The 14,660-nt window shown below is 37.4% G+C and overlaps 3 protein-coding genes across 4 annotated transcripts; 1 reads left to right on the forward strand and 2 right to left on the reverse strand.

The window, feature by feature from the left end:
• Nucleotides 1-748: 748 nt before the first annotated feature.
• LOC140032826 (LEAF RUST 10 DISEASE-RESISTANCE LOCUS RECEPTOR-LIKE PROTEIN KINASE-like 1.1) lies at nucleotides 749-3,287 on the reverse strand. Its single transcript, XM_072073603.1, has 4 exons — nucleotides 2,761-3,287; nucleotides 2,561-2,593; nucleotides 2,131-2,382; nucleotides 749-1,985 (listed from the first exon to the last, which is right to left on the reverse strand). Exons 1-4 carry the CDS (start codon nucleotides 3,266-3,268, stop codon nucleotides 1,015-1,017), a joined length of 1,764 nt encoding a protein of 587 aa, XP_071929704.1. The 5' UTR covers nucleotides 3,269-3,287; the 3' UTR covers nucleotides 749-1,014.
• Nucleotides 3,288-3,298: 11 nt separating this feature from the next.
• Nucleotides 3,299-4,860, forward strand: LOC140032827 (LEAF RUST 10 DISEASE-RESISTANCE LOCUS RECEPTOR-LIKE PROTEIN KINASE-like 1.1). The gene is made up of 2 exons (XM_072073604.1): nucleotides 3,299-3,517; nucleotides 3,663-4,860. Exons 1-2 carry the CDS (start codon nucleotides 3,334-3,336, stop codon nucleotides 4,631-4,633), a joined length of 1,155 nt encoding a protein of 384 aa, XP_071929705.1. The 5' UTR covers nucleotides 3,299-3,333; the 3' UTR covers nucleotides 4,634-4,860.
• A 991-nt stretch (nucleotides 4,861-5,851) lies between these two features.
• On the reverse strand, nucleotides 5,852-10,721 carry LOC140032828 (nicotinamide adenine dinucleotide transporter 1, chloroplastic-like). Of its 2 annotated transcripts, XM_072073605.1 has the most exons (9): nucleotides 10,293-10,719; nucleotides 10,041-10,136; nucleotides 9,029-9,135; nucleotides 8,304-8,352; nucleotides 8,022-8,134; nucleotides 7,120-7,214; nucleotides 6,790-6,878; nucleotides 6,596-6,690; nucleotides 5,852-6,473 (listed from the first exon to the last, which is right to left on the reverse strand). In XM_072073605.1, the coding sequence occupies exons 1-9, from the start codon at nucleotides 10,372-10,374 to the stop codon at nucleotides 6,084-6,086; spliced, it is 1,116 nt and encodes a 371-aa protein (XP_071929706.1). In that variant the 5' UTR covers nucleotides 10,375-10,719; the 3' UTR covers nucleotides 5,852-6,083. The 2 variants fall into 2 exon arrangements, with proteins under 2 accessions (XP_071929706.1, XP_071929707.1); XM_072073606.1 differs by lacking the exon at nucleotides 10,041-10,136 and having other exon boundaries at nucleotides 10,293-10,721.
• Between the last annotated feature and the right edge of the window lie 3,939 nt (nucleotides 10,722-14,660).

Raw genomic sequence — 14,660 nt, forward strand, 5'->3', positions numbered from 1 at the left:
GGCAAAGGAAAGAAGATTTTAACTAATTTGCAGTTGCAGAAGATTCAAGAGTCTTGCACTCTGTAACATCTGTTTCTTTTAATTCTGCAACATGTCTCTGCCATTCTATCTCTTTCAATGTCTCCAATGGTTCACGCATTTTACGCCTGACCTCCGTTTTCTACTCAAGCTACAACTGCTGGTTGTGTCCATTGCCAGCTTGAACCCCAGCTTTAGAGTTTTCAGTACACCATTGCATTTTCGGATTCAGGAATTTCAATGTGTCGTTGGGATTTGTATTAATCATGGCCACTGATTTTTCCTATAGTAAATGGGTTGTGGCTAGGTGCCTCTCTATACCCGAAAGCTTAAAAAACCACAATGATATTATCTCCATTGAATTTAGAGGAATTTTAGCCGCTATTGCATCTCTCAACAGGCAGCCGCGAACTTGCCATTAGGCTTGACTTGAGCAGCTAAAAGAGTTTTGTTCGTCTTTCATAGGATGAACATGTTACAGCGCCTTGGCTGTTGCGCATGTTTGCCTTGTGATTAGTAGTATTCCTAGGATAAGTAAGAGCTATGAAATTGGATTGAAAAAAAAAAAAAAAAGCTATGAAATTGAGAAACTGTATATCATCCTCAATATTCGTTCTCACTCTAGTAAAAGCTTGAAGCAAAGACTGCCTAAATCCCACATGGGGCTACCAAGACCTAAGCATTGTTATGGCGCAATTTGCATAGAAAGCTTGATTTCTCCCTTCTCAAATTCCCCAAGAGATCATTTATTTCAGAAAATTCCATGAGATGAAATCAAAGTTCAAAAGACAGCTGCATTTCTTTATGTACATTGGTATGCACTTATAGCTCTTTCACTTTCTCATACATGTTTGGAAAAGAAGGGACGGCGGATCAAATACAAAATGCCGAGAGAGAGAGAGAGAGTGTGTGTGTGTGTTATGATTCGCTCATTTGCAGCACAGAAAATGGGTGTATTGATGTGTACTTAAGTTCTAGGAAAAGTGAGCAAGGATCTCATCTACTAGCACTAGTAGTAGAGGAGCTACTAGCCCATACATCAGCCACGGAATTCGGCGAAGATGGACATTTTACATTCTTCAACAATACAATGTCTTCTGATTCTGGCGAAGCGACTGTTGCTTTTCTAGACTCAACAGCCTTTTCATCAGTCTCATCTGTCTTATCAATTGAAGTATCTTTGCAATTCTTTATCTCCTTCAAGGTCTCCACGACCTCCTCCATTTTCGGCCTCATGTCCTTCTCAAGCTGCAAACACCTGAAAGCTAACTCTGCTACTGAAGTTGTCATCCTCCAAACCTCGGTATCTGATTTGTATTCAAGAGATGGATCAATCAACTCATCAAACGCACATTTCTGAATCCTGTTTATTGCCAAGTTAGCTAGATTGATCTCATGCCTGTGCCTGCTTATGTCGACTGCTGGCATTGATGATATGAGCTCAATGAGGACGACACCAAAGCTATAAACATCACTTTTATCGGTAAGCTGGTAGCATTGATGATACTCTGGATCCACGTACCCAGGAGTCCCCTGTGGAGCAGTTGAGATATGACTGACATCATTTGGGAACAGCCTGGAAAGTCCAAAATCTGCAACTTTGACACAGAAGTTATGATCAAGGAGTATGTTATTAGTCTTCACATCACGGTGAATAATATCTGAATTGTGGAGATAGGCCAACGCATCAGCGGTTTCAATGGCAACATTCATCCTGTGTTGCCAGGTGAGGTGCTTATCCTTGGCTCTATCACCATGGAGATGATCGGCAACTGTGCCATTAGGAATGTACTCATAAACAAGGAGGAGTTCACGACAACGTCTAGAAGTGCAGCCATATAGAGTAACAAGATTCCGGTGCCTCAGACGGGTTAGAATTTGAATTTCATTCATGAATTGCTCCATTCGCTTGAAGTTGTGCTCATAAAGACGCTTAACTGCTACTTCTCTTCCATCGCGAAGCTTGCCTGGATTGCAGAGAACGAAAAATTGGCTACAAAATTAGATGCTATATATCATATAGTTTGTTGACAAATCATCTATATGTTAGGTTGTTGCAACTCAGAATTCATAGTCTTGAGACAGAATTTTTCACAGTTTTGAGTTCCTTACCAAAGTATACAGTTCCAAAACCTCCGTCTCCAAGTTCTTTAGAGGCATCAAAACTATTAGTAGCTTCTTCAAGTTCAGAGTAGGAGAAGACGGGCACTCCAAAGTAAACGCTGCCACCTTCAAGGTCCAGATTTGAGGAGGGTTCTGAAGTGTTTCTTGAGAGGAAGTACGAGGCGAAATTCATCTTGTTCTTGCGGTGCCGAATAAAAAGGAGCGCCAGGACTATAACTATGGATGCACTAATAGGTAAAACTGAAAAACATAAAAAAAAAGCACATTTCAAGATCATGCTACCTCAAATTTGGTTTTGACACTTAATTTGCTGGGGAACAAAATGACGAGAGAAAGATCAATTTCTTGGATAGTTTTGAGGCGTAATTGTACTTCTAAACCACATACAGCATTGTAGTAACAGTGAGTATGTATGTACCTATGGGCAGAATGACTTTCAAGTTCTTCTTTCCTGCATTAAGAGTTAATCAAAGCAAAGGGGGTCAGTTCGGGCACAAGAATAGATGAGGGACTATATACTGCATCCAGAATGATAAACAATCAAGAAAGAAGATTGTAAAATTGCCAACTAAGAAACAAATGCAGGCAGAACAAATCAGTAAAATAGTATTAATATGCCTTTTTTAGGATAGACACAATGCGGAACCCAGCTCTGACTCCATTCAATCCGACACTCGTGTCCTTCAAGTTGACAATTAGAGCAATCTTCAGAGAGATGCCACTCAAGATCGAACTCAGCAGTCAATAACTGAAACAAGTCGGCGTTCTCTGAGTAATCATGCCGGGAGACTACGGGAAGAGTGACATTTTTACAGAGTGATTGAATGTCTCCACCGAGGTTCACTGGTGGAGCGTGATGTTCTGGATTTTGATAGTAAATGATGAAGCCATTATTAGGTTCACCACAATTGTCATATTGTTTGTATCCGCTGAAAGAATCAGCCAGCTTCTGGCTTGTTTCGGGGCTTCTCTTGCATCCGTAGAGCGCAATATTTGGCAGAATCGAATATGAAATGGAAGAATAGTTCGTAAGAGGCATAACACCAAAGTCGAAATATTCGCAAGATTTTACAGCCAAAAGATGCTCAAGCTTGTAGTCGTGAAGCCTGATCACAGAGTTGCGCATATCTAAAGCTTCAACCCATAGATCTAGTCCTGGCGCTCCTTTTTATTCGGCACCGCAAGAACAAGATGAATTTCGCCTCGTACTTCCTCTCAAGAAACACTTCAGAACCCTCCTCAAATCTGGACCTTGAAGGTGGCAGCGTTTACTTTGGAGTGCCCGTCTTCTCCTACTCTGAACTTGAAGAAGCTACTAATAGTTTTGATGCCTCTAAAGAACTTGGAGACGGAGGTTTTGGAACTGTATACTTTGGTAAGGAACTCAAAACTGTGAAAAATTCTGTCTCAAGACTATGAATTCTGAGTTGCAACAACCTAACATATAGATGATTTGTCAACAAACTATATGATATATAGCATCTAATTTTGTAGCCAATTTTTCGTTCTCTGCAATCCAGGCAAGCTTCGCGATGGAAGAGAAGTAGCAGTTAAGCGTCTTTATGAGCACAACTTCAAGCGAATGGAGCAATTCATGAATGAAATTCAAATTCTAACCCGTCTGAGGCACCGGAATCTTGTTACTCTATATGGCTGCACTTCTAGACGTTGTCGTGAACTCCTCCTTGTTTATGAGTACATTCCTAATGGCACAGTTGCCGATCATCTCCATGGTGATAGAGCCAAGGATAAGCACCTCACCTGGCAACACAGGATGAATGTTGCCATTGAAACCGCTGATGCGTTGGCCTATCTCCACAATTCAGATATTATTCACCGTGATGTGAAGACTAATAACATACTCCTTGATCATAACTTCTGTGTCAAAGTTGCAGATTTTGGACTTTCCAGGCTGTTCCCAAATGATGTCAGTCATATCTCAACTGCTCCACAGGGGACTCCTGGGTACGTGGATCCAGAGTATCATCAATGCTACCAGCTTACCGATAAAAGTGATGTTTATAGCTTTGGTGTCGTCCTCATTGAGCTCATATCATCAATGCCAGCAGTCGACATAAGCAGGCACAGGCATGAGATCAATCTAGCTAACTTGGCAATAAACAGGATTCAGAAATGTGCGTTTGATGAGTTGATTGATCCATCTCTTGAATACAAATCAGATACCGAGGTTTGGAGGATGACAACTTCAGTAGCAGAGTTAGCTTTCAGGTGTTTGCAGCTTGAGAAGGACATGAGGCCGAAAATGGAGGAGGTCGTGGAGACCTTGAAGGAGATAAAGAATTGCAAAGATACTTCAATTGATAAGACAGATGAGACTGATGAAAAGGCTGTTGAGTCTAGAAAAGCAACAGTCGCTTCGCCAGAATCAGAAGACATTGTATTGTTGAAGAATGTAAAATGTCCATCTTCGCCGAATTCCGTGGCTGATGTATGGGCTAGTAGCTCCTCTACTACTAGTGCTAGTAGATGAGATCCTTGCTCACTTTTCCTAGAACTTAAGTACACATCAATACACCCATTTTCTGTGCTGCAAATGAGCGAATCATAACACACACACACACTCTCTCTCTCTCTCTCGGCATTTTGTATTTGATCCGCCGTCCCTTCTTTTCCAAACATGTATGAGAAAGTGAAAGAGCTATAAGTGCATACCAATGTACATAAAGAAATGCAGCTGTCTTTTGAACTTTGATTTCATCTCATGGAATTTTCTGAAATAAATGATCTCTTGGGGAATTTGAGAAGGGAGAAATCAAGCTTTCTATGCAAATTGCGCCATAACAATGCTTAGGTCTTGGTAGCCCCATGTGGGATTTAGGCAGTCTTTGCTTCAAGCTTTTACTAGAGTGAGAACGAATATTGAGGATGATATACAGTTTCTCAATTTCATAGCTTTTTTTTTTTTTTTTCAATCCAATTTCATAGCTCTTACTTATCCTAGGAATACTACTAATCACAAGGCAAACATGCGCAACAGCCAAGGCGCTGTAACATGTTCATCCTATGAAAGACGAACAAAACTCTTTTAGCTGCTCAAGTCAAGCCTAATGGCAAGTTCGCGGCTGCCTGTTGAGAGATGCAATAGCGGCTAAAATTCCTCTAAATTCAATGGAGATAATATCATTGTGGTTTTTTAAGCTTTCGGGTATAGAGAGGCACCTAGCCACAACCCATTTACTATAGGAAAAATCAGTGGCCATGATTAATACAAATCCCAACGACACATTGAAATTCCTGAATCCGAAAATGCAATGGTGTACTGAAAACTCTAAAGCTGGGGTTCAAGCTGGCAATGGACACAACCAGCAGTTGTAGCTTGAGTAGAAAACGGAGGTCAGGCGTAAAATGCGTGAACCATTGGAGACATTGAAAGAGATAGAATGGCAGAGACATGTTGCAGAATTAAAAGAAACAGATGTTACAGAGTGCAAGACTCTTGAATCTTCTGCAACTGCAAATTAGTTAAAATCTTCTTTCCTTTGCCTTGGAGGCAGTTTGGGTAGGTCTAGTTTTTCCATCGTACCACCAGGAAACGAAGCTTCAATACTCTTGCATATCTCTTCCTGTCTATGTTTTTGGGGACGAGGAGTAGGCAAAAGGTTTAAGATGGAGGGGGCATTGGCACAGAAACAAACATCAACATCATGAATAACATTGTCCAAGCTTATAGTAAAATGAATCTACCGCAGGAACAAGAAAAAATAAATCCATTTTTTTTCGTATTGGAACTTGGAATCCTCCAACAAAAAGGAAAATTTACACGAAAGAAGACGAAGCCACCAAACAAATACAACAAACAAGCTCTTGCGGTAACTAGCTGAGAAGTACAAAAACGAGATCACTTCTCGTAGTGATCTCCCTATAAATAACAACAAAAACCCACTTAATTTTGTGGAACCTCGGTTTTAAAGAGGTTATAATCACTGTCTAGTTGTTAGCTTGTCAGGAGTTGCCAAAGGAATAAAAGTTCTTTGGTTAGATGTATTTTGAGATTGATCTGAAACACTGCTCTTAGCTTCATTTCCTGCAGTACTATTCTGGGAATCAATATTGCTATCAGGTTTAGGTTGTGCTTTTGAACGCCTCTCTGCTGGAGGAATAGCACTCTGCAAAAATCTATGTATCATTTCATAAGATGTAAAAGTAATAACCGCAGATGGAGTTGTTCTCAAAAGATTAGTTGCACAGCCACGGTAAAACCCAGGAAGACCCTCTCTAAGGAAAATCTTCTTAATGCAATCTATAACACCTGCATAATGGATCTCAGGGTTCCTTAGTCGGCCTTGCTCTTGCAGCCTGGAACGCACAACCTGGTGTACACAACAATCAGACATTCTGATGGGTATCAACAATGAGATTGTAGCCAAGTGAGAAAAAGGCATTTTTGCTGCAAAGTGATTTGTGATGTATTTACAAAAACACCAAGTCCTACCTCATGTGGGTAAGTCATTAAAGAGGCAACAACTTTAGACATTGAAGAGGCAATTGCAACCTCCCCAGGTCTCAGCTCATTGATTTTTTTGCTATCTGAAAAGCCAAAACCAATATGACCACAGAGAATTAGACATTACGTGAGAAACAAATTCTTAATCCAAAAAATCATTTAAAAGAGTTAAAAGATCTCACTCCTTTTTGCCAAGTAGGCCTTCAAATGTTCATATGCCGGAAATTGGATTGCCACGTGACTTATCCCAGCTAAAGATGGAAGAAGGCCACTGTATCCACCAGAGAAAAAGGAATTGGAAAACAGAATGATTCTTGAGTGGAGATATATGCTATGCATCCAATAATTGTCAAAAGACAATTTGTCTAATGCATAATTCACTCGAGCACGTAGGATAATGATTAAACAGTCCAATGGAGTCTCAGAAGTTCTTTGCACTAAGTAAAGAACTTGGTGGAATTAATGGAGCAAGATTTGTTCATTTGGATTTGAGTAGATCAAGTTGCACTGACCTGTACCATCCTCGAATTCCTTCTTCATGTGCTATTCGTCTCAAAGCAGATAATATGCCATGGTAAGGAACCACACCCTGCCTCATTCTCTGTGTCTACAAAAAGAAAAGAAAAGGTTTCAAGATTAGAAATGTACAGAAAAGAAACCTAGACTAAGGAAAACTGTTCAATAAGAATAAAGGTATCTCAGGTAATGCCAAAATAATAACGAAAATATCCCTCAGTGAACAGATAAAAGGCTACTAACTGTTAGACACATGGCCATGACCTATAGGTTCGATAATAATTTCAGGCTTGAATAAACTGTCCCTTTGTCATAATGATGGCCAGCATGAAGAAATCTTGAACTTGAATATGTATGTATTCAGAATACAGGGAAACAAGCATTACATTTAAACATTGTGCAAGTAACAAGTTGTCCAGGCCACGACCAGTTAAACATCCCGTAGGTAACTTGACATAACAAAGTTGCGGGCCCGACTTAAATCTGGTAAGTGAATGAAATGCTCCAATCATCTTCATGAGAATTACACTCTTTTAGGGATCACAGAAGGCTCAGCTAATTGGATTTCACAATGCGTACACACTCTTTTGTTTGCACTTTCAAAAATACTACACTGCAAACGGAAATAAATTGCAGAATTTGTTCCATGCTGACCTTTTGTAATCCATCAGCTCTCTTAACAAATACACTTATCAAGAGGAATAGCTAAACAAATTTATGCATCTTAAATATTGGCTAGATACCTTGAAGTAGGACAGGAATGTAGCTTTCATGCTACATCAAATTGCTCAAAAAGAAATGCCTCGGTTTGATATATGAATAGAGAATCTTTCAAAAGAATCTAACCAGCAAAGTTGAATTTCTACATTATGACTGAGCATAAACAACATCAACATACCTGGAGTCGGGTCTTAACAACCCACAAGGGATTTGCTGCAACAGCTGTTGCAGCCCCAGCACCAGAAGCAGCAATCACATTTGCAGCAATTGTTGACTGACCACTGCTATCCACTGCATGTCCACCATAGGACATTGTAAGAATGTAATTCCTAGTGAGTAGCAAAGATTTAATGGTCTGATAACCACTATGCATCAAGGCAGGCAAAAATCTATAAAGTTATAAACATCTATACAAAACTCCAAGCATGAGAGAGCAAAGCGGTAACATAGAAGAACTAACCATGTGAATGCAACAGGCTTTTGAGATGTCCGTAAACAGAGAAGTATACCTGCACATTCACATGAGCTTGTGTCATTAGAGGACATATGAAGGAAAAGGACAGCAATATGTTCTAATGCCAATTAAAATGAGCAGAAGATACCTGCATACTTTTGATAAGAAAAGAAATTACTTCCCACTTGCTATTAGGTGGAAAAACTATGATGCAGAAAGGATAGATGCTACTTTAGCCTATAATTATGCCTAAAGCATTCAGAAAATTGTGTTTAAGAATTAGGGTGTGAGCATATATTCTGGTTACAATCTATAGTGTTTTGTCTTTATCAGATAATAGTCACATGGGTCTGAAATTAAGTAATCTTACCTACTAAGAAAGGAACAAAAGTTGGATATATAGACGTAGAAGCATAAATTTTGCTGGGGGCACGAAAAGAAGAAAAGGATTTTTTTTTCTCGCCCTCCCGCAGGGGGGTAGGGGTAGTGGCGGGGGTGTTAGCAGCAAATAGCCACACAGTCCAACAAAACCATATTTTGGCTGATTCTATCACATATAGAAGTTTCATAGAGTGTATCTGACCAATATCCCAAGACTCAAATATTTAGAGCAACCAATATATGCAACCCACAAGGGAAATGACAGACCAATCTGACTATATTCTCATATTCCATATTGCATAAAAGTTTCAGATGTTATAATTGAAAATACTCAATAAAATGATACTCACTGCCCAATTTGGAAGTAATGCGGCTAATGTGGGTGAAAGGCCCCGATACAATCCCCGGAAACCTTCATTTCGTACTATATTTTGTAGGCTTGTAATAATGACACTGCCTGAAAGTTGCCAAAAGATAAAAAGCATAAATTGCATAGCAAAATATTTATTTTGCCCAAAAATGAAGAAAAAGAATAAGAAGGAAAAGAAATTATACAGAAATCATCTAAATTGGAGGTGCTACTCCTATTAGAGGCACTTAAGATTACTAATAGGAGGCATTTAAGATTACTAATCTTGGGAACCTGTATGCAGATAGTTCGCTGAAACCAATTATGGCTACGAGATTTATATTGTGCAAGTCGAGCTAATTATGCTAGACTGACATCACTAGTCACACTCATCTAAACAGCTCATACGCTGCGAATAAGAATCATGCACAAGTTGTCTAACCTTAGAAATGCTACTAATATAGCTACTACACTTACTTAAAGTTCTTGCTTTCTTCTGATCACAATAATCATAGGAACACTGGAATTGTACCAGATCCAGAATATTTCCCAATTGTTTTTAGTAGTTCAGTAATCAAATGCTTTTTTCAGCGTTTTATAGGCCAAAAAAGGACTTTAGTCCACCAAGAATCACTCAACGCAGAACATGAGCAGCTTGTAGGCGGAATATATGATAAAACCATCTTAACTAATATTTACTTTAAAAGATGTGCTTTAGTGCCACATTCGCACGCTTGGTTGCAAATAACAAGTTTAGTAGGCACCCAATGAGCTCAAATACAGAAAAATGTAACAAAGAATCCACATTTAAAATATATGCAGATTAACATTGCAACGAAATCCAGCGATGATCCATGTCCACAAGCCTATTTGTTCTGGCCAAAAATTCCCATTTTCAAGACATTGCTTGTTTAACTTTGCATAGAGATAAGCATGATAGATCACCCGAAAAAATAACAAAATAAGAAACGGAAATGTTTAAATCATTCAATAATCAAAAGTACAATACACACCTCTATGACCAGAACGAGCCATTTCAGGCAATCCATAAACTTGCAATCTTGTTTTAATTACATCCAATGGACATACAAATGTGGCAGCTATTGCACCTATAACACAATAACAGAACAATTTTTCTGATCAAATTAAATAATTTACACAGGGAAAAGAATCCCAATTCAACTACATTTCAGCTCAAACCAAACAAAATAGTAAAAATTAGGAATGTGAAATAAAGGCGAGGCAAAATTGAGCTGAGTGGTTACCTGCAGCGGCACCGGCGCCGGCGTCCCATATGATCTCTCTATAGCTCCGACAGTAGCCGCCGCCGCCGGCGGCGCTGGACATCCTGATCGATGCCTTTTTAAAAATCTAAACTTTCTAATTTGATCCCAATTTTTATAGAATTACATAAGTTACAGGCAAAATTATTGATACTACTACAGAGTATATCTATTTATACTCATATACTGCTATTTTTAATCATATATATATTTTTTATTTTTTAAATTGGGAAAGGGGGCTGTTGCGTTGATCTGAAGTCCTTAGGACGTGTTTGACACTCGGGATAAAAAGGTAGAACGAAGAAAAGAATGAAAGAATGAAGAAGAATTGTGCTTTTGGAGCAGCCCTACACAAAGTTAGGCTGACCGTGTCGAGTCGGGCACGCCTTTCGATAAAGGACAGAAATAAAAAGGGAGAGAATTTTCTTGAAAAATTAGATAAAGCAGGATTTTTTTTTTTTTTTTTGCCCTTTTGGTTCATTTACTAATTTTATCAAGATTATGCTTATCGAAAATTTTTATCCATTCTATATCATTTTTGCAAGAAACTTCCGTTAGCCTATGACAGTTGGTGTATTTTGTTTTTGGATGTACGTGGGGGAATTATTCGAATTTTTTCTAGAATAATATTACAGTGCTTTTTGTGATATAATATATATAAGATAAAAATATTTTTTTTTTTACAAATAATAGACTATCAAATTTTTTTTGGGAGGGAAGTAGGAAAATTTGGAACAACACTGAAAAAAAAGGCTATGCTAAGTAGTGAAGTTTATATAAATAATTAGTTTCAATACTAGTCTATTAATTCAAAAAAGGATAGGGATGGCACTCGAAAGCTGGCTATGCTTTACAAAAAAGACACTAAATACAAAGTAAATCAAAGAATTATTTCAGTAAATTCATTAACCTTTTGCTGTTTAGCATCTGTGGAAAACATGTTTAAGGAAATAAAATATTTTTGTGAATCAATTTAATTTATCTAGTTCCCTATTTTTCTACTCCATGCATATACCATATGCCCTTTTTTTTTTTTTGGGGAAAGCAAAATACCACGTTGCCTTATTAACTTTGAATTGCTGACTTGACTAATAGGAAGTGACTTTGGAAAAGTTTACAGTCTACTCCATGAAAAAAATACCATATGCCTTATTAGCAACTACTGAATTGCTGGCTTGACTAATAACAGAAAAAAAGTTCATTGACATGGACTGAGGACCAAATAGTTGAAGATTGAACATAAGAAAGAATTCTCCATATCTTCATCTTGAACTCGTCAGATTCTTTTCCGGTTCAGTTTGGAACTCTTCCGAAGACCCCAAAAAGTACGTAAATAATAACTATCAGTTCATCCCAATAATTTTAAAGAACGTCAAGAAACGAAAGGAGTACTAAAAATCGGCAAAATAATACAAACACGACAAGATTTCTAAGTAGAAAAAAAATTCAAACACCTTCATAATAATACCATATATTTACCTTCCATCTTTTTATTTAGTGCAACCGGAAGAACTCGAATTCGAGATTTCTTGCTTACACTCCCTTCCCCTCGTACCACCCAACCCAACCCCCCCCTTCATAATAATACCATAAATGTGGAGCTTGTTAATTTTTCAATTACTCTAAGTTAAGAGGTAGAACCTCTCTACCACGTACTTTTTTGAAAATTTTTAATAAACGGGTCGGGGTTTATACTTAATTCCCGTCATTTCTCGGTTGTGTCCTTAAAAAAAATGACTAAATTCTTGTACAAGTTTGATCAAAGTGACAATGTCCCTGCATTCAAGAAGACCGCAAACTCCATGATCATCAACTTGCCACGCAGGCAATTTATTTGCCCACTCTCATTTTGTATTTTCGAAATGATTTCATATGGATTTGGAGATTATCCTACACAATTAAAACTGTAATTTCCCTATTGGATGTTCGCAAAATTCCTATTTCATCAGGGAACAGAAGTATATTAACTGCAACTTACTAATTGTGTTTTAAGTACAACCAGGCGCCAGCTTAAGGAGAATTTTGGCTGCTTTATTTGCAACTAGTATCTATTGAATTGAATTCAGCCATTGAAAAGTGGGCATATTTAAGGAGCTAGACATCTAAACCTATAGCAAACGAATTCATTCAACAAGAAAATAACTGTCTCAAACAGCTAAAGAAAATTGCAAGGTAGGAAACGGTAACCATCAATCGATGTTTAAGAGTTACCAAAACCAGGAATTTGATGCTTTAAATTTGTTGTACAAGGCGTGAATTAATGCGGCGAATTAGTGCACATTCTAACAAGTACCATCCCTCAACAGCTAGTGCGATGTTGATTGTTTTTGGCTTCATTTGCATTGAGAAATTTGATGAAATATTTGAAATTCACGCAGATCATATCGCTCTAGTTACATGGATTACTTTAAAAAAAAAGCATTTGAGTTTGCAATTTTTCAATTATCTAAATAATTCTGAAAATTAGGTAAATCTAAATATTTCTTGAGTAATCTAAACAACTCGAGAAATTTGTGAAGATTTCAAATCATTCGTCAAATCCTTCAATGCAGCCAAAGAGATAATTTTTTTCAATAATTGTTGAGAGTTGAGACTATCCTCCTTTAATATGCATTCATTCTCCTTTATTAGTAACAGAAGAGAAGATATCAACTGGAGCAAAATTTGTGATTTTGGGAGGCCAAGAATTGAATATACATCTCTCATGAAAACGACTGGCAATTATTTCTTGCGTACATATACAGTTGCCTACAGGTTTATAGCAATTAAAATCGTTGAGTGATGTTGCGTTGCATCCCGCCTCATCTCACGGCCCTATTTAATTCTGTCTCCATGTGGCCTTTGGGTGAGGACTAGAACTAGAAGCTAACTCCATTAAAGTCTGCACAATGCTTTTCCTTCTTTTGGCCGCTCGAGGGCTCGAATATCTTGTGCCGCATTGTGATTTTTTGCAGAAAATTTTTTATATTTTTTATGAATATATTTTTTAATTATCATTTTATCTCACGTACATTAAATCGTTATAATATATTTTTCTATAAAAATTCCTAAAAATAGCAATCCGAACGGGCTAGAGTCCCGTTCAAAATGTATGCGCAAATTGTAATAAAGAACACCTCTATCTCTATCTACTAAAGGAACAAGAATTTTAGCTAAGACAGTATTAATATCTTATTGGTTAAAAAAATAAAATAAAATGTCTCACATCCAATTTTCAAGAATTTTTTTACATTATGTCTCGCATCGAATTAATACTATGTGGTATGTCTCACATCCAATTTTCAAGAATTTTTTTTCAAGATTTTTTTCACATTAATACTCCGTTTATTGCTAATTAATTTTGAGATGAAATTCCAAATTCTGTTATTATCATTGCAAAATCAATTCGGAAGGAGATGTTGCTCACTGAAAGTGAAGATTACTTGGGTTTACTTGTTTCCAGCAGTAAACCAAAAAAAGAATTAAAATAAAATAAAATTTTAGAGAGACTACAAAAGGACTGCCACCACCTCCACCACTACCACTTTTGGGACCACCGATCACCGCCACAAGCTGCAGCGGCACCGCCACCACTTTTGGGACACCTTTTTAAAAAAAAAAAAAAAAAGAAAATAATTTCCACCAAATATGCAGCTCACCATTCCTTGCAGCTGTTTTTTCGCAAGCAGGACAGTGAAATCCAAACGTGGTAACTGCGTTTTCTGGTAAGCCTATAATTAGGCTTTTCACAGAAACACATGCAAAGTGCAGATGATCTTTCCGCACGTGTCAGCCTTTTTTTTTTTTGTTTTATCTCCTAAAAGGTCCCATCCCTCCTCTCAATTTCTTTCTTTGCTTAGTTTTTACATTTTAATCACTTAAACTTTTCCATTAAAAAAAGAAATGGTCCATTGATTTGGATAGAACATAGACACAGACTCAGCAGAGCGGTCACTTTTCCCTGTAGGTGAGTCGGTGACTTCCACTTCCACACGTATTTAGCAATCTTACTCATACCGGCTATGTTTTTAGTATTTGCTAAAGTTTTTAGTAAGTTTTGAACTGTAATACTAGTACATTTTTAGAAAGCATAGTTTAAAGCAGGGCAATCGCTTGCATCATAAATATATTTTTTAATTTATTTTTTTATATTTTAATTATTTTTTTATCTCACATGCATCACATCATAAACAGTAATACAGTAATTATTTCAAATAATATTTTAAATAATACTCTGTCCAAACAAATCCATCATTTTTTCTCTGCTCAATTATAATTATATCTCATATTGCCAGTATGGACTGTTAATTGTATCAAGTTGTCCCCTATGTTTTATGACATTTTAAGCTACTAATGAAAACATTCCGTTTG

This window comes from Coffea arabica, unplaced genomic scaffold (assembly GCF_036785885.1).
Source record: "Coffea arabica cultivar ET-39 unplaced genomic scaffold, Coffea Arabica ET-39 HiFi ptg000200l, whole genome shotgun sequence".
In the NCBI taxonomy this organism is placed as follows: domain Eukaryota; kingdom Viridiplantae; phylum Streptophyta; class Magnoliopsida; order Gentianales; family Rubiaceae; genus Coffea; species Coffea arabica.

Excerpts from the sequence above, each read along its gene's own strand:
- LOC140032826 (XM_072073603.1), bottom strand. The coding sequence starts at position 3,268 with ATGCGCAACTCTGTGATCAGGCTTCACGACTACAAGCTTGAGCATCTT. Across the intron at positions 2,594-2,760 it reads TTGTGTCTATCCTAAAAAAG|GAAAGAAGAACTTGAAAGTC; the intron begins GCATATTAATAC and ends CTCTTAATGCAG. Across the intron at positions 1,986-2,130 it reads TTTTGGAACTGTATACTTTG|GCAAGCTTCGCGATGGAAGA; the intron begins GTAAGGAACTCA and ends TCTGCAATCCAG.
- LOC140032827 (XM_072073604.1), top strand. The coding sequence starts at position 3,334 with ATGAATTTCGCCTCGTACTTCCTCTCAAGAAACACTTCAGAACCCTCC. Across the intron at positions 3,518-3,662 it reads TTTTGGAACTGTATACTTTG|GCAAGCTTCGCGATGGAAGA; the intron begins GTAAGGAACTCA and ends TCTGCAATCCAG.
- LOC140032828 (XM_072073605.1), bottom strand. The coding sequence starts at position 10,374 with ATGTCCAGCGCCGCCGGCGGCGGCGGCTACTGTCGGAGCTATAGAGAG. Across the intron at positions 9,136-10,040 it reads GGCTCGTTCTGGTCATAGAG|GCAGTGTCATTATTACAAGC; the intron begins GTGTGTATTGTA and ends GGCAACTTTCAG. Across the intron at positions 6,691-6,789 it reads GGCCTACTTGGCAAAAAGGA|ATAGCAAAAAAATCAATGAG; the intron begins GTGAGATCTTTT and ends TTGGCTTTTCAG.